The following is a 23,557-nucleotide window of genomic DNA, read 5'->3' as shown; positions in this document are numbered from 1 at the left end:
TATGTATTAAGTAAAATTCTTCAGGAAAACATATGTGCTTAGGAAATTTCTCTTTTTGGGTTGAGTGATTTTTGAATTACAAATCCAATTTCTTCAACATAGAACTACTAAGGTTGTCATATAACTTGAAGGCTTAGGTATGACTTTTTCATTTTAATAATTCAAAAGGTTGTATACTTTTACACAGGCTACTGCATACATTTATGTAATATACTTTGAACACACACACACACACACACCTCACTACCCTCTCCTCACTTCTTACATCTCACATCTCCCTTTGTCCCCCAGTTTTCCTTCTACTCTTATATCATCAGTATATATAAGGTTTTATCTATCTGTGCATTTTAGGACCCACCAATAGGAGAAAAAGATATTTGCCTTTCCAACTTAATTTGCTTAATACAATAATGTCAAGCTGCATTCCCCACCCAAATAACGCAACTTCAAGATTCTTTGGGTTGAACAAAATTTCATTTGTGTATCCAGCATATTTCCTTTGTTCCTTTGAGGCTGGACACTTACGTTGGCTCCATAACTTAGCTATTGTGAATAATGTTGCAATAAAAATTGTGGTACAAGTATTTTTGTGGCATGTTGACTTGGAAATTTTGGATAAGCACCTGGATGTGGTATAGCTTAGTTGTATGGTAGATCTAGTTCCAGTTTTTGAGAAAAAAAATCTCAATAGTGATTTCCATACAGGCTAACTTAGTTTACATTAACACCAGCACTGTGTGTGTGTGTGTGTGTGTGTGTGTGTATAAAACAAAAATTCTTTCTTTTTTAAGTCCACATCCTCACCAGAATTTGTTGTTCTTCATTTTCTTTATGACTGCCACACTGATTGGGTTGAGGTGGAATCTTAATGTACATTTTATTGCATGTCTTTGATCATTAATATCTTTAAATTTTTCATATGTTTATTGGCCACCGGTGTTTCATCATTTGAGAACTACCTGTTCATTTTATTGGTCTGTTTATTGAACGGGCTGTCTGGCATTTGGTGAGCTCTCTGTTTATTCTAGACATCAATCGTATGACAGGTACCGAGCAAGCAAAGGGTTTCTCCCATTATGTAGGCTCTCACTTCTTTTAGTTGTTTCTCTTGCTGTGCACAAGATAGTTTCATGAAATCATTGTCTTCTGTTTGTGTCTTCTGCTTGTCTTCCACCTTCCAATGGACACCTTTGGCACATCTTTAAAAGAATTCCATCATTATTTGCATATGTTTGGGAACCAAGATTTTGCAGTATTTTTAGTGGTGAATCTAGGTGTTACAGTATGCAGATAAATTTACAACAATCTGTAGGGGTGATTCACTATTCCTCATACTGGACTAAACATTACTTTCATTTAGGTTCTTCTAGCTGACTCCCATTTTCTAGATAGGATTATCTTAAGTATTGCCTGTATACACAGCGGGCACTACACTAATAATGCTACAGTTTTGTTTAAACCACCAAATGTGATTTTAAAACTCATTCGCTGAAGGCTAGATATGAAACTTCCATTCTCCACCATTCTCTCGGGTTAAGTCCCCAGCTGTACTGGCTGCTTTGTGTGTCAACTTGACACAAGCTGGAGTTATCACTGAGAAAGGAGCCTCCCCTGAGGAAATGCCTCCATGAGATCCAGCTGTGGGGCATTTTCTCAATTAGTGATCAAGGGGGTAGGGCCCCTTGTGGGTGGTGCTATCCCTGGGCTGGTAGTCCTGGGTTCTATAAGAAATCAAGCTGAGCAAGCCAGGGGAAGCAAGCCAGTAAGGAACATCCCTCCATGGCCTCTGCATCAGCTCCTGCTTCCTGACCGGCTTGAGTTCGAGTCCTGACTTCCTTTGGTGATGAACAGCAATGTGGAAGTATAAGCTGAATAAACCCATTCCTCCCTAACTTGCTTCTTGGCCATGATGGTTTGTGCAGGAATAGAAACCCCAAAGAGGACACCGGCCTTCTGCTGTCATTTGGAAAGCTTCCTTCAGCCAACTATTTTATAGAAAAGTCCTGATGAGGATGAAAGCTGCCACCCAAGTAGGCTTATTCTCCCTCTGAATGGCTGGATAGTTCCTCCAACAGCTCCAGGAGAGCCTCAACCCCATCAGGAAACCTGCTCACTGGTCACAAGCATCCAGAGAAAATAAAGTGTGGAAATGCTTCCCAGAGCACTTCGTTGAAGCCTATAGCACCTTGATATTATGGTGAGACAAAAGAGTCCCTAACTAATAATCATAGACCATTATTCTTCATGAACATATAAAGAATTCTTTTTAAAAGTTCAAGTAGAACTCATTAGTATAAAAATGACATATAATCAAATGGGGGGATAATCCAGGGATTCAAGGTTCATCCAATAGTCGATATTAAAAAAAAAAAAAATCTCACAGTTAACTCACAACAAAAGCTTGCAGCAAACTTGGGGCAGATGGACTGACAGCAGCTTAGGGAGCACCAAGAACACCTGCAAGCAAATTACATACACTTTTTTTCCCATTATGCCACCAGTAGAAGTTGCCAAACACAGGGTCTTGGGAGGTAAGGACCTCGTCTTTCCTTAAGGGTGAGCCTGAGACCCGCACCTAGTGCACTGGAGAGGAGTTGGGAAATGAGATGGTGATCAAGATGCAACAGGAATGTGCAGTGGGTTCCCCCTCCCATTCTCAATGTACGGGAAAGAACACAGGGCTTTCTAGAAATCCAGAAATGCAGGGGAGGCTTTGTGTCAACTACATGGAAGGTGGTCCACACCCAACCCAGAACTCCCCATTGTCTTGGGGATCCTCTCTCTACCACCATTTTCCTGGCTTCTTCATACTCTTCAACCTTAGCATCAGAGGGTCTTGGAGCCGAAGAGCTTTCCAGGCGGTGACTATAAAGTCGGCAGCTGTAGAAATGAGGCAGTGAGCTCTGCACTGGAGATGTGGTGGCACCAGGCCTGAGGCCAGCCACCTCAGCTCTCAGCACTACAGGAGCTCAGAACCAGAAGTGAGTTAGTCGCACCCACAGGGCTCAGGCAGGTGACAGGTTAAGCTGGGAGAATGTGAAGGCCCTAGAACCCAGATGGGGAGTAGACCAGGAGGGCAGGAAGCGGATCCTCCCTACAGAACTCAGACTGGGAGTGGGTGAGGTCCACAGAACCCAGGAAGTAGGTCCACGCCTGGGTGTGGAGCAGGGAGGCAGCAGATTCTCATCACAGATTCTGGGGAGCGAGCGGATTCACCCCACAGAATACCCGGAAGATGGGGTGGGTGTCACACTTTTGTCACACAACTCAAGCATCTGCGAGAACCGGAGCTCAAAGCTGGCAGCCTCCGTTGCAATCCACAAGACTTCAGGCGGGTCTTCTCGACCTGCGCCACATTCATGCGGCAACAGTCCAGGACAGAGGAGTGCTCCTTGCCCACGCCCCAGAGCGTCGATCTAGCCCTAAGCTCCGCTCCTTCCCTCTGGCCCCGCCGGTCCCATCTCCGGAAGATTTTTTTTTTTCCGACAGGCGCCGCGAACACTCTGTGGTGACGTCATGCAAGCGCGCCGCGGACAAGCTAGGACCCCGTCGCGTTCCTGTCCCTCTGGTCCTTGAGCCGGCGCAGACGGCGAAGCAATGGCCTTGAGGTTGCTGAGACTTGTCCCGGCGTCGGCGCCCGCGCGCGGCCTCGCGGCCGGAGCCCAGCGCGTGGTGAGCGGCGGGTGACTCTCCTTGCTTGGATCTCGGCCTGTCGGCTCCGAGCCCTGACGCTCCGGCATTGTCGGTCAGACCCATGAGCTGCGAGCTCCTGAGGCCTCCACTCACAGCTCCGGGTGCCGCGGGGCTCACTTTCCTGGCTGCACTTGGGGAACCGAGATGCCGGAGCCCTGGAACCTGGGCCCGCATGCTCATCTGTTCAGTGATTGGCGAAGCTGCGTTGTCGAACGCCTTGTAGACTCTGGGGTGACGTGATGTGGAGCAGCAACAGAGATTTGGGGTAGATTGGGGAGGATTAGGACTTCTTAAGGTGCATGCAGAATAGTGGGTGATAGAAGGTGCCTAGGGGACCGTGGCTGGAAATAGAACACGTTTACACGTTTTATGACGGTATCATAACTATTTTGCTTTCTAGTAGCTAGAACAACAGATTTAAATTGTAAAGGGGTTGACAATCATGCGAAGGATTTTTATTTTGAACAGGAGTGATCTGTGTATAAGAAAGGTATGGATGGGAGCCAGAGAGAGATGAAGTGTGAGTATGAATGTAAGCCTGGATCAGCACCGTCAGTCCAAGCCCCATTAGGATCACACCAACTAGAGCACAGAGCATATGTACAATGCACTTTTGACCTTGACCCTAAGAGACTACAACTCATTTCCCTGTATCTTCATCACATCACCCCCTTCAGTGAGGTGGTCTCACATATTTGTATGTCAGAAGTTCAGTCACATTCTGTGTTCCACCCTAAGCTTTGCCTGCATTGAATTCATTCTTTAGGCTGTGAAGTTTTACTGTTTTGCACAATGAACAATGCTGTATCTTTGCCTTGTACTTAATATTCCTTTATTTTCCACCCTTTCAGCTCATGACAGCCACAGCTCTTTTGATGATGTTTCCTCTTTTGCCTCTTCTCAAGGCAAACGTCGTGTAATCAGTCACACATATTACTGTCACGGGGCTTTCTTTGTTTACATGTACTTTTACAGTTACACTTACAGTTCATTTGTGGGGCTGCCCAGCTGTTAAAAATACTCATTTCTCTTTTAACACACACACACTCACACACACCCTAAATATAAATAATAAATCTTAAGCCAGATGTTTGTGATGCACACCTTTATTCCCAGCATGAGACAGGAGATCTATAAATTGTAGGACAGCCTGGTATATAGGGAGTTCCAGGCCAGCCATGGCTACATACTGAGACTCTTGTCTCAAAAACCAACCCCAACAAACAGCAAAGAAAAGAAAAAAAAGATTCAGTCATGTCTTTATGGCTTGTTTAGTCATTCCCTTTAATTCCGTAGTTGGATTATACTGTCATTTATCCATTTACCTATTGAAGACCATTTTGGTAGTTTCCCCATAAGGCAATTGTGAAAAAGCTGATTTAAGTATGCATGCAGATTTTTTGTGGGACTGTTTCTTATCATTGGGTGATGTGTTTGCTGGGTTGTTAGTGAGTTTTATAACCTTCTGTCTTCCACCTACTGTCCTATTTGCACTCCTTAGCAGTACAGAGCATCCTGCTCTATGCTATCTTGCTGACATGGGTGATGAAGTCATTTGCATTTATGAGCGTCCAGTGAGCACATATAGCGCATCTCCTGGTTCCCGAGGGAGTATCTTAGGCACTTCCATACCATCTGCATTATCTTTGTGAGATCAGTTTGCTTATTTTAAAATTCACTGCCCTTTGAATTGTTCACCTTTTAATTGGATGTCCTCCACTGTCCCCAGCTTGATGATTTTTATTTGGGGAGAGTGGCTCATTTTAGCTGCAGTTTGATGAATAGACTGAGAGCCTGCTGACGAGGACATCCCTTGCCTCGTGGATGAGAGGTGTGAGGAAGACCTTTGTATCCGTGCAGCAGGAGAGGGGCGTGGTGCTTCTTCTACGGAGCCTGGGCGTTCAGCTTCTGTGGGTGATTATGGAATTGAAGAAAGGCAAAAATGATGCTTACATTGCTCTGTTTGTGGATCGTGGACAGTTCCCACTGTTGAGGACATCATACTTGGGGTTAGAGCATGGAAACTCTACTTAAGCTTAAGGTTTTAGCTTTCTCATGCTTAAAGTGTTTACTCGGTGGTAGGGTAGTTAGGTAATTGGCTGAAGGCAACAGCCTAGATCAGAGAGGTACTTTTCTTCTGTCAAGTCCTCTTCTCTGCTGCCATTTGTCCATATCCATCCTTCTGACCATCTGTTCATCCAGTTTTCATTAACATAGCAAGCATCCTTGTTTCCAGCCCTGTTCTGAGACCTAAGAAGGTAAACAGCTAACTCTCAGAGAGCTTACACTGAGGAAGAAGGGAGTCAGGTCATTAAAGAAGAGGTGCCTCTTAGTGTTTTACATAATAGCTGTAGTAACCAGAGTGTTGATGTGCTGTTGTGTTTTTCAGGGACGAATTCATACCAGTGTGCATTGCAAGCTGAGGTATGGGCTTTTGGCCTACATTCTTGGTGAAAAGACAACCAAAAAGCTGCATGAGTACAGCCGAGTGATAACAGTAGATGGGAACATATGCTCTGGGAAAAGCAAGCTCGCAAAGGACATCGCAGAGCAGCTAGGTATGCACTGGGCAGAGTGGCCTGGCTCATCAGGCATGTGGCCGCTTACCCCACACAGATGGCCCTGGCCTGTGAGGCATGTAGCTGCTTACCCCACGTAGAATTTGCTTGGCTGTTGACTACATAAATTTAGGCCTAAGGTAGGTCTTTTACATTTTTTTTTTCTTTTTGGTTTTTTCGAGACAGGGTTCCTCTGTGTAGCCCTGGCTGTCCTGGAACTCACTCTGTAGACCAGGCTGACCAAACTCAGAAATCCACATGCCTCTGCCTCCCAAGTGCTGGGATTTAAGGCGTGCACCACCACTGCCCGGCCTTTATCTTTTTTAATTGCTTGTTGAGTATATGCTTATAATCTTAGTGCTTGAGAGGCTACAGCAAGAGGCCTACCATGAGGTTGAGGCACGCTTGGGCTGTGTACGGAGCACTAGGCCGACCATAGCTTCATGGGGAGACCCTGTCTCAAAAAGACCAAATTGGGGCCAGGCAGTGATAGTGCACGCCTTTAATCCCAGCACTTGGGAGGCAGAGGTAGGCGGATTTCTGAGTTTGAGGCCAGCCTGGTGTACAGAGTGAGTTCCAGGACAGTTAGGGCTATTCAGAGAAACCTTGTCTTGAAAAAAAAAAAACAAAAAACAAAAAACAAAGCAAAACAAAGGATCAAATCAGGGAGGGGTATTAATCTTTCAAAGGTAACATTAAAGCATCCATAGCAGTTACCATTTGGAATTGGACTTTACCTGTGAGAGCAGCAGAATCCTTGTCTGAGCTGCCCCGCCAGAGGAGCTGTCACTGCATTGGTCTCATGGCATGATGGGACATAGGCTGGCCTCTTCAGTTCCTCCTACAACCACCTGTCTGCTTGCCTTTGGGGATATTGGACTGCAGCAGTGGGGTGAGGGTTGGAAGGGGTGTGCTGAGAGTTAGTTGTAGAGGATGGAGAAGCATGCTCCACATTACAGAGTGCGCTTCTTGAGTATGTGATGAAGTGTGGTCACAAAGGGGACTTTTCCTTGGGTTCTGATGGCCAGCCCTTACCAAAGCATTCAACTTTTCCTTGGGTTTATGTCCAACCACACACCTGCAGGAGTGAGTGGTCTGCCCATCCTTCATTCAGGTCTTCTCTCCTTAGGCATGAAACACTTTCCAGAAGCAGGGATACAGTATGCAACCACAACCACAGGTGACGGAAGGCCCCTCGACACAGAATTTAGTGGCAGCTGTAGTTTAGAGAAATTCTATGATGATCCCAAGAGCAACGATGGCAACAGCTACCGCCTGCAGTCCTGGCTGTATGCCAACCGCCTCCTGCAGTACTCAGACGCCCTGGAGCACCTGTTGAGCACAGGTATCATCGTGTCCTTGGTCAGGGGTTGGGGGCATTCTCCTTGATTGTTTTCTGAGGCGAGGTTTTCTGAAAAGGTACTTTTAGGTAAGTAAGATCGTAAGTCCTCAAAATCCCTGTTGATACAGGCTCAGACTAGCACAGCCTTATCGTTGCTGCCCACAGCAGGGAGATCTGCAGCTTGAGACAGTATGACACTGCGTTTGGAGGACAGCATACAGGTGACTGGGAGAATGTGAAGTCACATTCATGAGGATGGACTGCATGTCCCATGGAAAGAGACATGGATGATAGCCAGCAGGTTTTCTGGAGGGACATTGGTCAGGTTAAAAGTTAAACCTTGAAAAGGCGGCAGAGGTAGGGTCCTGGGGCCATTCAGATAAAAGAAAGCGTGTCCTCAGATGTTATCCAAGTGAATGTTTGGACAAGCAACGTGTACCAGGCAAGCAGCAATTACGAGAGGAGAACACATGACTGAACCGTATAGACAAGGTCAGAATACAGCCTTTCCCTGTCCTAAGTCCCGAACGCCCTGAAAACGAACAGTAGACATCCTGCTGATCCTGTAGCCAGAGCTGTGTACCAGGAAGTGTACAGGTGGTGTATTGTATGTGGGAGAAAGGATGTGGGTGGTATCTAAGGCTGTGCCTACCCCTTATAGTAGTGGCTGTCCTGTGGTTGATGAGTGAATTGTGTAGGAGAAGGGGTAGCTGCTGTGTAAGGCTGTGTATGGCCACCCATGATTGATGGACAGATTGTGTGAGAAAGACTGGGTGGTTTATATTTAAGGCTGCGTCTACTTCCTGGAGCGGTGGCTTCGTTATGGTTGATGGTGGGAGTTGGCTCAGTGATTCTGAGCTGTGAGAACAAGGATGTGTTTTCAGCAAGGCCTCAAGACAGCTGATAAAGCTGCTTCACAGACTTGCATTTAGGATCTACTGCCTGGGACACGGCATGTGTCATGCTGAAGTTGTCCTAGAAGTATCTGGTTTTTATTTTCCAATTGTATTAACGATTATTTCCTTCCATGGATGGAAGCTATGGTCTTAGTCAGTGTTATTGTTGGAAACTTATGTGGTCTGGATTCTTCCTTGTGGGCTGTGTACCAGAACCCACCTCAGGGAACCCCAAGCAGTAGCTCTGAAATGACACTGGCTTGCAGGGTAGTCCATTTTCTTTTAGAAGCATAGTCTACCTTATTTTCTAACTACTTGTTTCTTAAATTAAAAAGAAACACTTCACATGTTAAGTGCACAGTGATTTGTTTCATTTTATGTTGTGTTAACTCACTAAATATTTTGTGAGTAACTGTTATGTGCTAGGCTTATTCCAAAAGCTGGGAACACTCCAGGAAAGAGGCTTATGTTTTAGTAGGGGGTGAAGACTGGAAATCTGCATGACAAGAGTGAGTGGTGGCGAGTGCTCTGGGGAGCTGGTCCTAAGTGAAGAACAACCAGCTTTCTCTGTGCTGAGTGCTGCCCAGGGCCCATTCTTCCTAAGGGGAAAGTTCTGCCTGGGCCTCCCTGGATTGCAGGGGCTTTTGAAGAGTGAGTGATTATATTGCAGTGGATGGAGCTGGTGATGCTGGTAATAAAGGGAAGAAGTTACCAACTGTGAGCTTTAAACTTGGGCGAAGAGGAGGCCATTTGGGAGGTTTTAGCACAACTTCATCAGGCTGAATTTGGAAGTATCCTGCTGCTGGGAAGGAAGGATCAAGATGTAATTGCGCAATGGGGTCTTCTGTGAGCTCCAGTTCGCTTTCTCACTGAGTGTGATGGGAACACTCACCTTTCGCTTCTTCAGCATGACCACCTCAAAGACAGAAGTGTCCCCCGGGAAGCTGTGCATCTCTCAGATCATGCTAAAAGATGTAGAAGACACTGGACCTAGAGAAAGAAGTGATCTGAGATTGTTACCTAACTGCTGGTATAGAAAGCATATTTGATTGGAGTGTTAAGCAGTTCTCTGTCAACAAAACAGAATGCTCTGAACCAGGGTGTTGTTTGGGCTGTGAGTGCTCTGAGGCAGTAATCTGAAGCTGCTGTTGATTTCGAACAAAAAAGCTTTCTTTAATGATGGAGATGATCTCAAGAGAAAAAGGAATGGTGCTTTGGCCCTGTGGTACAGCCTTGTACCAAATGCTGGAATTCCACCTCTTGTGACAAGCCCAGGAATTGTTCCAGTTTCCAGACACATGAGCTAACTAAGAGTTATGAAATTTTCCTAAACTTGAAACATTTGTATACTTAATTCTTTATCAGATGTTTGAGAGGCCCTGATGGCTGTGAGGAGTAGGGCATGGAGTGGAGGAGGTCCCCCCCTCCTCATGGGATTGGAGAGGTCCCCGTGGTCCTCAAGGATCTGATGGAGACCCACATTCCTCTCTGTCACAGATGGAGAAGGCAGTATTCTCCAGACCAAAGAGCATTGTGCTTTAAAGGGCTATTTGTACATGCTATTTGTAGATAGCATAGTCTTTGAATGTATTTGGTAAGAACTGGAATTGTAAATGACTGCATTTTTTTGTTGTTCTTGGCTTTTTGTTTCTAAAATGAAATTTCTGGTTAGTACTTTTTATCTACTTGGTTCATATTTTTTGTTTACCTGTTTTGACAGGACAAGGTGTGGTCTTGGAGCGCTCCATCTACAGTGACTTTGTCTTCCTGGAGGCCATGTACAACCAGGGCTTCATCCGAAAGCAGTGTGAGTTGTTCAGTATGCCCCCAGGTGTGCCTGTGCCTCTGAAGAGGGTGACAGAGGGTGTTTTGAATGAAATAAGTGCTATGGCATGCCATATTCCCCAGGGGAGAAGGGAGCTCTCCAAGTTCCCATTGTCCTCTTCATCCTAAGTAGCTCTTTTGTCCTTTCACTTACCCTGTAAGCAGAGTGACATCCTTGGTGCTCAGGAATACTCAGGCATCCTCCAGCTCCCTCAGCCATTCCCTAGGAGACCCCCGACTCTCAGTTCAATCCTACAGCCTCACTAGGTTTCCTTGGCCTGTGTAACTAATTGTGCTTCAACTCTCCACTTTCTAGCAGATGGGTTTATGGATTTGGGTTGTTTTACTTTCCCCTCTGTCCCAGCACAGTTGCCAATGTCATTCCCTCCAATTGATGATCCTATTTTAGAAACATTGGTTGTGTTATTGGCAGATAACAAAGGAGAAAGACTAAAAGGCTGTTGGTTAAAGTAGGCTGGCCTGGGAAACCCAGGGAGGTTGGTGTATCTGTAAAGAGTTTACGGAATGCTATGCTTGCCTGGATCAGTTTCAGTGTCAGGTTCTTGCCTGGGTGATTGATGGCTGCACCAATGGGCACTGAAATCTGGAGGTCAGTGTGAGTGTACTTGATCAGGGAAACTGAGGCAAGCAAAGGAATGATTGCAATCTGAGGCTCTGGCTCTGGCCCTGCTCTTTGCTGGTGGGTAGCTAGAGGTCATGCACCTGTGTGGAGAGCAGAAAGAGTGGGCAGAAACACGTTGCTTATGCCTGAGGGGAAGCCTGCCCTATACATATCAAGCAGCAGTTGAGGTTTGTCAACAGGTATTTCTGAGCCACTGTGAGCATAGTTCTGGCTGGATGCACAGGCACACCAAGCAAGGCTTTGCTATCCTAGGGAAGGGGCATTAAGGCAGCAGAAGTGAGAAATGGCGGAACAGCATCCCTAGCACCCCTCAGCTGATCCAGACTGCTGTGGAGGGGCACCCTGCAATCTGGCTAATGTGGCAGGGGTAGGAATCATGGCCAGGGACAGCTCCTGTGGTAAATGGCCTTCAGGGATCATCCACTGAGTGCAGGAGGGAGGGAGTGAGGACAGCTGAATCATCGGCATTAGGCGAGTGCTGTTGTAGAAGGAGGGCTGGGGGCTGGCCAGTGTGGTGTTGGAGTGGCAGTCAGGGCATGAACAAGCAAGGACTGGCACCTTATTAGGGTGGGAAGCTTGGATACCTTCTGGAAGTACTGAGGCCCCTGAGCATTTAGGTGAGAGGAGGAAGGATTGATAGGTGGTCACAGGGATGTCTGGAGAGAACACGGATGATGAGGGAAAGTCCAAGGGAACGCAGCCGGTTGGGAGGAAGTGGGAAGGGAGCAGGAGGCTTAGCTGACAAGAAGGGGACAGTGGTCAGTCTTACAGAAGTACAGCAGGAGTGATGGAAGACCACTTTCTAGAATGAAGAGGAGTCAGTAGGCTGCATGGTGGCTTCTGTTCGTTAATCTTGGCTGTGAGATTCTCTGCGATGGGCTCAGGGTGCACCTACAGACAGATTCATGCTGCTAAGGCCTGAGGAATGAATGTCAGCACTGACAGTGGGCCTGTTTTGACTTGATAATGCCCATGAGTGACAAGAGAGAGGAAGCCAGGTCCTGGGTACCGTATCTGAGGAGGCTGAAACCCAAAGGGTAAAGCTCCATGGCTACGTGTGCACATGGATAGCTGAGGGAGGGAGGGTTGCCATGCCACGTGCACTATAGCAGTGACTGTTGGATTTCACCTGTGTAGGGTTAGTGACTGGTTCCAGGATAGGGAAAAGCGTATTAGCTAGTGTCTGGCATCCGCGGAGGGAAAAATGACCTAAGGAATGGGATGTTGACATAAACAAGTAGGCAAATGGAGATGGAACAGAGGAAGTTAGCAGAGGGCAAGGGCTGGTACATTGTAAGTCTAGCAAGCAGGGCAAGGCATAGCTTTCTGCTTGTGTGGGTGTGGTCAGGGCGATTGGGGCAGGTGCCCTAGCCCCATGGGCATGCCTCATCCATCATACTTTTCCTGCTCCCGCTTGGTTCTCATTGGTCTTGGTCACAGACCAGTCCAAAATAGCCTACAAGTTCGGAAGTGAAGTGTCTTTCCATGGGCTTAGTGCAAGCACCCACTTGTCACCTCATGGATTTACCATGGAAACAGTGTTTCTCAACACTTCGAAGGGTGGATATCCATCCCACTGTGAACCTAGTGCATTCTCCCTGTTGGGGCTAGTGTGGATAGGGTGTGGATGATGACCCTGGGTTGTTGTTCTTTCAAATAACAAGAGTGATCATCAGGACTGTGCTGTCTGTGTTAGGTGCCGAGGTGAGATGGCTGCGGCAGTCACAGTGTTCCACCTCATTTCTCTGTAAATCTGATTCAGTGAATGCTTACATGTAGTCTAAGTCTCTGAGACATTCTGAACCAAGAGAAGTGCAGCCTATGTTTTTTCAGCTGAATCTTTGTGAAATACTTAGAACTCCCTATAGAGCAGACTCTTATCTGTGTATTGTAAAGAAATAGATACACAGCAGGTGTGTCATGCATCCCAGCTCAAGAAACATGAGGAGGATGAAGGTGTGCCTTGAGCTTGCCCGGGAAGTGAGGTAGACACACTCAGGGTCTGTCCTGTGAACAGCAGTTAGGTTAAGTCATGATTCAGATCCTGGTGCCAGAAGAAGCCTGTAGCTGTCCGGAGTGTGATAATGATGGGCTCTCTTGTAGGTGTGGACCACTATAATGAAATTAAGCGGCTCACTGTCCCAGAGTACCTGCCGCCACACGCAGTCATCTATATTGATGTGCCTGTGCCAGAGATACAGAGCAGGATCCAGAAGAAAGGAGATGTAAGTCATTACCCATAAGAGCCAAGTGTCTACATGTTCTTGTGACACCTGTCATGTCAGGTGTCATGTTAGCATGTGACTAGTGCCAGTTCCCAATGGCCTTTATAGGTCACACATGTGCAGGAGATCCCAACAAGAGTACACATCTGTCCCTGAGTCATTCTTGTGGGGAAACAGAGCACCTCGTCTACCCTGCCTGGACCTGTGTCTTCTCTGAGAGTCTCCTGTTCTCTCTCCTGAAAATGAAAGTGATTTGGATGTCCTTCACATGTCCTGATTTGATGGCGAGCCATGTGCTCCATATCCAGCTGCCCTTTTGGTTGGCACTCTGAGAGATTAATGATGCTAGTCATGGGGAAGACATGGCCTTTGTGCCGTGGTGCAGACATAGCTTGCTGCAGTAAGCTTAAAGTGGCCGTCCTCCGTGCTGTGTCCTCACAGGGGCTCGGGCGTTGTGCCTAATGCAGGCCTATTATTGTATGTAATGCTGTGTATTGTAAGTTTTGAGAGGTACATGTATCACAGTGCACACGTGGAAGTGTGAACGCCACTTTGTGACGTTCACACTTCCACGTCCTCTCCTTCCCCTTTTCCATGGGTTCCAGAGATTGGTCCCAGGTGTCTAGGCTGTATGGTGAGCACCTTAACCCACTGAGCCATCTTGCTTACCCTCCAGGTGAACCAGTTCTACCCTGCCCCTGACAAGGACAAGTAAACCATTTTGTTTGTGCCTGTCCCTCAGGCTGCATAAGAGCTCACTCTAAGTTGGATAAATAACTCAGGACTTGCCATGGAATTACAGAGGGAACTGCAGATATTTAATCTCCCTAGTAAAATAACTTTCAGCAAAATTGTTTATGGCAGTCATTGAAAAAACCCAAGTTATATTCCACAGCTCTAGGAAGCAGTTTTGTTATATTAGACAACATATTTAAAATGTTTCAAATAATTTTGAGTCCAAATTTGAGCTGTCACCTCTGTGTTTTCTAAGTCAAGTCTTAGTCTCACCAACACAAAAGCAGTCGCCTTATAAAGACAGGAACCTTCTGTGGAGAGGCGTGTGCCTCTTGCTATTCTGTCAGTGCAGTCTGCACTTCCAGGCTGTGACCTATGGGAACAACCATGGGCAGCTAACCCTCACTTGACAGAGTTGCTGATAACTCCATGCATTATCCAGTGTCTGGGTGGAGCCTGCGCTAAGTGGTTTTTGGGGTGGGTGTTTGTTTCTGGGGATCATGCTTCACTTTGGCTGTGACTAGTGGTGGAGTCATTCCCTGTCACCCCAACAGTGCTTTTGTGGCCTTTTACCATTCATACTAAATGCCTGAATCTGTCAGACAGAAGTGCCTGTGATGCCTGCATGGTGCCCACTGTGCTGCAGTAAATTCTCCAGGGAAGTCAGGCCCTTCACCGTGGTAGACAGAGTGCAGTCAGCTGTCACATTTCCTGTCTGCTTTAGGTGCCAGGGCCGCAGGCACTCAGGAAATGAATGACTCTTCTTTTTCTGAAGAGCTTTAGTGAAATGTGATTTATGCTTGATCACATGCACCTAGCTAAAATTTACAACTGAGCTTTAGCAGGTTTATCAAAATATGGCAGCTCCATCACAGTCCAGTTTTAGAGTATTTATTTTATAAGTCAAATAAGTAGGCCAAATCATTTTCTTCTCCCTCTCCTCTCTGTCCTGGGTTACAGGGTGCTAAGACTGTGTGCTCACGGGACAGGGGTTCGCCACTCCAGCAGCTCAGGTTCTAGGAGAGGAGTGCACAGTGAGCAAGGAAACAGCCACAGAAGATGACCCAGGGTGAAAGAACAAAACTTAGCTTGGGAGAAAGTGTCAGGTTTTAAGTTCTGAGACTTGACACTCTTACAAGAATTTTAAAATGTCTTCAGATAACAAGGGAAGCGAGAGAGAGTGAAAGGATGAGTGGGGTTGGGAAGGAAGGAACGTGCTGAGGTGGAGAGAGGGCCCACAGTAGGGAGGCAGAGCATCCAGAGAGGACGGGCCTCCTGGTCTCATGGTGGGTGTGGTTGGGGCTGTCCCTCAATGCCTTCATTTGGTGAGGAGCAGCAGAAAGACCTGTAGGTTTCTTTTTTCCCTGACTCTGGTCTGTGTAGAGGAGGGTCATGACACAGGTTCCTCTGTAGGCAGGAATCGTTCTCACTGCCTGTCTCCTGAAGCCCCTGCAGCTGGTAACTCTTTAGAAGAAAGAGTGCCTCCAGTCGTGGTCACGTTTTATATACATACATATAATAAAAAAAGGAGTCTGGCTGGGTGCACACCTTTAATCCCAGCACTTGGGAGGCAGAGTCTGGTGGATTTCTGAGTTTGAGGCCAGCCTGGTCTACAGAGTGAGTTCCAGGACAGCCAGGGCTACACAGAGAAACCCTGTCTTGAAAGAAAGAAAAAAAAATGAGTCTGAACACTTCCTAGGCTGTTTTCTCTGCTTTTCTTTAGCCACATGAAATGAAGGTCACCTCTGCCTATCTCCAGGACATCGAGAATGCCTACAAGAAAACCTTCCTCCCACAGATGAGGTGAGCCCAGCCCAGCGCTCGCTCCGTGTAAGACTCAGACTACCTTGCAGAGGCTGGGGCCACACAGCCCAGAGTGCTTCTGTCCACTCATGGCCTCAGGCTGCAGAGCCAACAGGAGCCTTTTCAATTCAGGTTTTGTACATTTGTTTGGGTAGGCTTTGCCTTTTTGGTTTTGTTTTTAATTTTTTTCCCCTCCTGTTATATCCTTAAAACTCTTAATGCTAAGAAGTAAATCTCTCCTCAAGTCCATGGCAAATCTTAGCACTAGAGGCCCTGTGCATTCTTGTTCAGGTAGGGGTAGATATCTAGAAAAACACTCAGCATGGCTGAGGAGGACGTCCGTGAATACACAGCCCCACGGTCCTTGGAGTGGGCATCCTTCAGCATCACCAGCTGGGCCTTCCTCCATCCCTGCTATGTTGAAGTATGAGGGAGTGCGCTTTCCTCACTCCACACGGACCCCTGGAACTTGGCGTATTGTGTGTAACAGATTGTTTAATACTGAAAATCTTCAGAGTGTCGTTTAAATCCTCAAAGTCCTTAAAACTACAAATAAAAACAAAATGAAGAGAGTGATCTTTTTCTCCACAGTTATACTGTGGTGGTGTGAATTCCAGGACACCCAGGTCCCAGGTGGTAGGAGATGCTTGTGTCAGAGCAAGGGGCTCTAGTGGCTGCTGGGCTTGTGCACAGACCTGCTCCCTGACAATGCTGACCGTAGCTATGCCTCTCATTCTGTCTTACAGTGAGATGTGCGAGGTCTTGGTGTACAGTTCCTGGGAAGCTGAAGACTCAACCAAGGTGGGGCGATGCCAGCCAGTGGCAGATGCTCTTCAACTTGATGCACAGGGTTCCCCAGACCGCATGAGGAATTTGATTCCTACTGGTTTACAAGTGTTGACATTTCATAATCAAATGACAAATCCACCAAAGTGCCCTGCTCATCAGCCTCCCTGAGCTATGAAACTTTTGACTTTTCAAGAAATGGCTTCTTGTGTGTGATCTTAAAATCGTGGAGAGCAAAGACGCAAAATGCCTTGGGACTCGGATCAAAAAGCATGACAGAACCTTGCATTAGTTCAGAGGAAAAGTTTGTCATTTAAATAGACCATTTTCCTTAAGTCTGCAATTTGTGAAATTCCAGTTAATAACTCTACATTTTATGAAATTCCAGTTAGTCTTGATGGAGTTTTCAGGAAACTTAATGAATAACAACCATGAAAATTCTGAGGAGGAGTGATTCAGGACATCTGCTCTCCCAAGTACAAAAGCATATGCACAATAAGGAAACGATTGTGTCGTTAGCTCGAGTAGTAGCGGGTCATCCAGTCGGTGTGAGTGTGCTTTGGTTCACCAGACTCCAGGAACAGCACAGAAAGACTATCTTAGTTTGGCGGAGTTCCTTCAAGATAATAATAATCAAAAAGTAAAATAAGAGGGGAAAGGTCATTTCTTAAATGGTATTAAGGTAAATAAATATCCATTTGGTGAAAAAACAGAAACAAGTTCGAGGCCAGCCTGATCTACATAGTAAAGTCGACCAGCTTGGGCTGTGTAAAGAGACCCTTTTAACAACAACAAAAACTAATACGACCCTCCCCGCCCCCCAGCCTAGAGTTCTGCCTTATATTTCATTGTATACTTACTGTATCTAAAGTTTCAATTGCCAGCCAACAGGCCTGGCCTAATGAGGCTTGTTTGTGATGCCAGCACTTGGAAAGCAGAGGCAGGAAGATCATTGCAAGTGTGAGCCAGCCTGGTCTATCTAGTGAGTTCCAGGCTAGCCAGGGCTATATAGCAAGACAACCTCAGACAGAAATGAAGGTCAGGAAAGGCTCAGTAAACAAGCATACAAATTCAAGACTTAAGTGCCAGTTCAGGCTCCTCAGACCTGCAGAAGGTTCTTGCAGAGCTGATGGCTGTGAGCCACCTGTGTGGCTCACACACAGAGCCACCTGTGTGGCTCACACGGAGGAAGAGGACCTGGTGAGCTCTTCTACTGGGGAAGAGCATTCTGCTCTCAGAAGGAGGCCTGTGTTCTAGGCTCTGCTGCTTCCTCCTGTGAGCATTCTTTTAAGTTCCTGGCTTGTCCTACTTGGGAAAGCTAGTTTCACTACCTTCCTGGACCAACACCAAGTTGTTCATATTCAATTTATTTTTGTACCTTTTGATTGGTGTTTGATCTTAGAATAATGAACCTTGTACCTTTAAGTGAGGTCTGAGCTGTGCATGCTCTGGAGCAGCAGCGTGAGAAGATTGCATCTCTGAAGGGCAGGACTAGAGGCCTGGGCTCTCCAGGAATATGTTGGTGTTCTGGTTCCTCTGTTTCCCTGTGTGACTGCCTTCCCTTCCAGAAGGAACTTGTTTAGGAAGATGAGGGCACTCTGTCCTTAATGTTGGCTTTCCGCTTGACTCACCTTTCTTCCCGGCAGGGCAACTTCTGTCCCCTTGCCGTTTTGGTTTTTTGTTTGTTTGTTTGTTTGCTTGTTTGTTTGGAATGTTACTCAAATCCCACTATTTTGTTCTTCTTGATTTGTATGATCTGCCAAGACTTTGTAAACTTTCAGTGTTGCCTCTTTCACAATTCTGAGCTGGGGTTCTCTGTCTCTGTTGTTTTAGGTGGTAGAGGACATTGAATACCTTAACTACAACAAAGGGCCTTGGCTTAAACAGGACAATCAGACCTTCCACAACCTGCGGATGAAGTAAGTCACTGGGGGAGCTATTGGGGCGGGAGCAAACTGCTCCTTGGTGTACACTGCAGGGGTCTGCTGCATGCTGTAGAAATAGACCGTTTTTAAGTAATTAATGCTTCAGTTTAGTTGTCAGCTGCACCAGCCAGGACTGGTTTGTCATTATTAATTTTGTCATTATTTTGCTTCTACTCTGCCAGGTTTGGTTTTAGTTTGAAGGACTTTAAATAAAATTTGTGCTCTCAGCAGAAACACATTTTAGTAGGATATGCAAGCAAACAGGGGCATGGAACTATTGAGCCATAAAGGCCACGCCCAAGCCTGACTTGTGGTAAGCTTCAGACACAGGGCTGAGTCCTGCTTCCTCAGGCCTTGGTCATTCAGGGCCCCCCCCCCCCCCCATGCGGATGCACACACTTGCTTCCTTCCCTCCAGTTAAGACTGCTGGGAGCATCTTCCTGCCATATCCACAGCAAGGAACAAACTACTGCAACAAAGTAGCCTCAGGGAGCTTCCCATCTAACTGAGCACAGAGAACTTGAGTTTCTTAGGTCCCAGAGGCTCCCAATTTTCTGTTTATCACTGTCTGTCAGCAAGCTTGCAGCCCTCTGTTGGACCATGGTGTGCATCCTGAGCAGATGCACCTACATAGGGCCGAAGGCAGAGTTGGGTGCCTTGTATTTCCACAGAGGGTATGCTAGATCTTTAAAGAGACTTCCAGAGATGCAGTTGTACCAGCAGGTAACTTTCACTGAGAATAAGGTTTGTTACTGGGTCAGACTATATGAATAAATACACTGTACAAGTACTAGGTTTTTTCTTTTTCTTTTTTTTTTTTTTTGCAAGATTATTCTGTAGAAGCTGTTGGTAGTGAATATTTTATCTGTAAAGAAGTACAGTTAGGGTTGAGAGATAACCTAGTTAACTAGTAAGGGACCTAGGTTAAGATTCCAGGGACCCCCATAAAAATCTAGGTTTTGTTGTGTATGCTTGTGTGGAGGCAAAGGGATCCCTGGGGCTTGCTAACCAGCCAGTCCAGCCAGATTCATTCAGTAAGAGTAAGAGACCCTGTCTCAAACGTTAAGATTGAAAGAGAATGAGGAAGACTCTGAATTACCCTCTGGCCTCTGTACACATTAGAGACACAAACATGCACACATGCATTTGCACACACACAGAAACATGAAAGTGTGCACATGTGTACACAATGATGCAGTATAATTAAATAAAAATCAAAGGAAACCTGCCATTTTGTTCCAGAGAAAAGAGTTTCCTTGGCATGCAGTTTTTGAATTTCAGTTCCGTTCCTCCTGGTTACTTTGTGCTGTGAGTCTCCCTTTCCTGCTGCTGACTTTGAAAGAGCCAGGTGTTGCTGTTCATGGCGGCTTTGTTTTCAGTGATAGTTTTCCTCTTCCTCCAGCCTCCCTAAATCTCAGCTGCTCTCCAGCATCCCAGGATAGACAGCTGAGTTAGACCCTCTGTCCTAACAAAGCCCAGGGTTACTCGGTTTCCCTTAGTACTGCTTTTTCTGCAGCCTACACATCAGATAAAGAATATTCTTAGTTTCACTAAGGTAAAATGTTTTCAGAATTCTGTTGAGACTTTCCTTGTCTCGCATATGATTTAGGAGTATGCTGTTTGGTGTTGTATCTGGGGTTTTCCACCTACATTCTCCCCCATCCCCAAACCCTGCTGTGATCTGCAAACATTCTGCCTATTTCTCTTCTTGCACCTCTGTTCAGGTGTCTTTCTGGCTGGCATGCCTTTTGCTTGGCACATGCTCCACTGAGCAGACAGTGTGGGTTCTGCTGTGGGACAGCAAATGCTGAGCCTGCCTATTGATGGAGCGAGGCATGTGGTGACTGGGTCATCTGTGCCCTCTGTAGGATCTGTCAGTTCTCACAGAGGGTTAAAGCTCAAGCAAATGCCCATTCTCCCATGTCTCCTTTGAGTCCTGTTTATTTCTGCCTTCTGTTTGGATAGTTGTTAAGTACATCTTCTAATTAGATAATGCTCATATGCATGTGCCTGCTTTTTTCCTTTGCTCTGAAATTTTCTCTGTCTGGAATGTTATATTAAAGATACTTATGCTCTCAGCAGAGGCATGGCATCTTTTGTCCATTCTTTTACTTTTATTATCTCAATTTTAAGTCATTTTCTTACACAGCAGGTAGTTTGGTCTTCTTTTTTCATATTGTCTGACAGTTGTATCTTCTGTACTTGGGTCTTTTACATTAGAATGAGCAGTACTCTCTGTATCCATCCACTCATCTCTCTCCATTGCTTGTGCTTTCTACTTATTACATGGTTTACTTTCTCCAGCTGTTTAACTGATCATTTAATATATTCTACTTTGTATCAGCATTTCATACTTTAGAAAAAAACTACATTTGCAGTTGCTGTGTTTTCCTGTCATTCCAAGCTCATCTGTGTCCTGTACCATTCCACAGGAGGGCAGGTGGCTGACAGCAGGGTGCACCCTCTGTCCCTTACAGCATTGCTGGCATTGTTCCACTCTGCTGCAGGACATGATCTCTTAGTATATTATAACTGTCCTCTAAGGAATGTGCAGTTAGCCTACTTTAGCCACAACATCAGCCAAGTTGTTTGTTTTTAAATATTGTGACTGCTGAGTATGTGGAGACTTTTGTTTCTCTGTGTTCTTTAAGCATTGTGGTGTGACAGCTCTGTCCACAGTGAGGATTACTGAAAGTGTGTGGCTAGAAACATGGAGGCTGTACTTTTTATGTCCTTAGAGTTTGTTATCCACAGGGTCTCCTGTGGATTCCATGGGATACCTATAACTGCTTGAAATGGAGTCGTACACTCAGTTCCCTTGAATAGGAAGAGCTGTGTGTGTATGTGTGTGTGTGTATGTGTGCATGTGTGTGCACACGCGCGCATGTGCGTGCACATGTGCGTGCACATGTATCTTATTAGACCAGTTTATAGGATGCTGTTGTGATAATCCAGCAATAGCTAGTTCACACTGGAGTGGCAGGTGCTCAGTCCATGAGGCTGGATTTCTCTCTAGTCCCTATCTGGTGCTGAGGGCCTGGAGGATTCCTAGAGTCTCAAGTATACATTAGAATCCCGAAGAAGTTGGTTCTAATATTGGTGCATGAATACTGCAACAACAACATAGATGGACTTACCAGCAAGAATGAGGACAAGGAGGCAGGAAGCAGTTGCCTCCTTCTGTAGCCCTGACCTTCAGCCAAAATATTGTCTACAGCCCATAAATCAATATTCAGACAGTCACACATCTGGCTATTTCTCCTTCCAAGTAAAATGTACAACCATATATACTGCCTGCCCATAGTGGTGCTCACTTTCAGGGTCTCCAGAAAGTAGTATGTGCTTTGAATCAGCATTCAGTATATGGTGCTGCTCCCTATAGCCAGTCTTGGTATCAGGGTGTGGAAGTAAGAATGATTCCATTCACTGTTGCCCCTGCTATCCCAGTAACAACATTTTTGCTTCCTGGTTCTATGGCCTTATACCCTGCTGTCCTAGGAGTTTGGGTACTAGAGAGTGGACTGTTGCTGTGAAGAACTTGACCATGTTTTATTTGTTTTGTTTTAAGGAATGTGGAAGGCTTTAGTGTTTTGGATTAGTAAAGTAGTTGAATTTTCTAAGCAGAACGTAATGGACTCTTCTAGTCGGAACTTGAAAGTCAGTAGCACTGAGGGTCACGCTCATGAGTGGACTTTACCAGTAACTAGGCTGGGATCTCTTGCAAAGGTCTGACTGCCTTCTGCCCTTGTCCTGAGAATTTGCCTGAAGTTAATTAAGTCTATTAAAAATAGACTAATCTCTTTGACAGGAAATTTCAAGAGAGTATAGCATTGAGTCTGTGGTTTGGTTATTATTGATAACCCATATATAGTTCTACACCAAAAAAGAGCAAATGGAAGAGAAAGAAATAACAACATAAATAATTTGGAGAAAAAAGGCATTAGGAAGTTTAATGTTTACAGCCAAGGCATCTCTGTCAAGAGAGGCTTTAATTGTTTAAATAGATTAGTTAAAGGAGAGTCCACCTGTTCCTCATAGGAGGACTAAGATGCCCAGGAAACAAGACCTCATATGGCTAAGCTTCCACCAATGAGGAAGTTTGAGTGGTTTCTCCAGAAAGCTTCAACATACCACTGTGGCAGAGAGGGGCCATCCCAAGCTTGCTGCTGGACTTGGTAGTGTCATCTAAATGATATTGGCTCTAAAGGCGTGAAATACGCAAGAACTGGGGAGTCAGGAATTCTTCTCCCATGGTTTTAGAGAGCTGTGAATCCAGGCACCATGTGGCAGGGAGTCCTGCATGAAGGCCGGCCCTAAGAGGACAGGGGTCCGTATAAGACTGTTGCATGAAGCTGAGAATGTAAAGGCTGGCTTGCAGTGGAGACCCCAGATGGTGGAGATGCTGTGAGATGCCTGTCAGGAAGATCTCCAGGATGTGGAGGTGCTGCGGCACTCTGAGCCTGCCTTGCCCTGCCTGCCCTGTTGTGTGCTTGGGCTTTAGTCTGAGGCTGGAGTACTGAGCTGGGTGCCTCCATTCATGCTACTCCTCACTTCTCCCCAAAGTCTACTCTGAAGGCTGATGTACTCCATTGTGGTTTCTCTCCTGACCCTGTTGCTCTCTGCCATGCTGCTTTGGTGGCCTCATTTTGGATCTCTGCTTCTGGTCAGTTACTATCTAAGCTCTCTGTTTTCCAGTGCATCTCCAGAGGTCAGTGTGTTTTGTTTGCTTGTTTTTAAGTTAGGAGAGTTCCTGTTTCCCCTTTATGAAGAGCACTCCCTCCCAGCACGGACATTTCTGTTCCTGAATTGGCTCAGAAACTGCAACCTCTGTCCTGGTCTAGCACCTGGTGCTCTGAATCCCAGTGTTAAAAAAAACTTTTATTTCTTCACAGCCTGCACAGTTATCGCTGTCTTGTTAACACCACAACGCCTCCTCTTAATGCTGTGGATCTGTCACACAAATGTCTTGTGATCCTTGCTTTTCAGGATCAGTTACTTACTACTGGGCAGAGTGTATGAGCGAGCATTTGGGGAAAGAAGACTATCTAAGACCCAAAGAGACGCACTGAGACTAAGGAGTATTTCTGGCGTTTGACCTCCCACAGATAATACCATGTCATTTTCTAA

General features: G+C 46.0%; 1 protein-coding gene and 1 long non-coding RNA gene across 2 annotated transcripts in view; one reads left to right on the top strand and one right to left on the bottom strand.

Annotated features, from left to right (window-relative positions):
• Window positions 1-962: 962 nt before the first annotated feature.
• On the bottom strand, window positions 963-3,461 carry LOC116088779. The gene is made up of 3 exons (XR_004118010.1): window positions 2,787-3,461; window positions 2,393-2,457; window positions 963-1,199 (listed from the first exon to the last, which is right to left on the bottom strand). It is a non-coding gene; the product is annotated as an uncharacterized LOC116088779 (long non-coding RNA).
• Window positions 3,462-3,518: 57 nt separating this feature from the next.
• Window positions 3,519-23,557, top strand: part of Ndufa10 (NADH:ubiquinone oxidoreductase subunit A10) — a 36,813-nt gene continuing 16,774 nt past the window's right edge. Inside the window, exons 1-8 of the mRNA XM_031368451.1 lie at window positions 3,519-3,672; window positions 6,083-6,251; window positions 7,381-7,596; window positions 10,210-10,296; window positions 13,060-13,181; window positions 15,640-15,719; window positions 16,466-16,520; window positions 18,339-18,424. Of these exons, the coding sequence (XP_031224311.1) occupies window positions 3,598-3,672; window positions 6,083-6,251; window positions 7,381-7,596; window positions 10,210-10,296; window positions 13,060-13,181; window positions 15,640-15,719; window positions 16,466-16,520; window positions 18,339-18,424 (890 nt within the window). The 5' untranslated portion in view covers window positions 3,519-3,597. The remainder of the gene's footprint in view (window positions 3,673-6,082; window positions 6,252-7,380; window positions 7,597-10,209; window positions 10,297-13,059; window positions 13,182-15,639; window positions 15,720-16,465; window positions 16,521-18,338; window positions 18,425-23,557) is intronic.

The sequence above is a fragment of the Mastomys coucha genome, unplaced genomic scaffold, assembly GCF_008632895.1.
Source record: "Mastomys coucha isolate ucsf_1 unplaced genomic scaffold, UCSF_Mcou_1 pScaffold14, whole genome shotgun sequence".
In the NCBI taxonomy this organism is placed as follows: Eukaryota; Metazoa; Chordata; class Mammalia; order Rodentia; family Muridae; genus Mastomys; species Mastomys coucha.
This window is presented reverse-complemented; position numbering and strand designations above follow the sequence as displayed.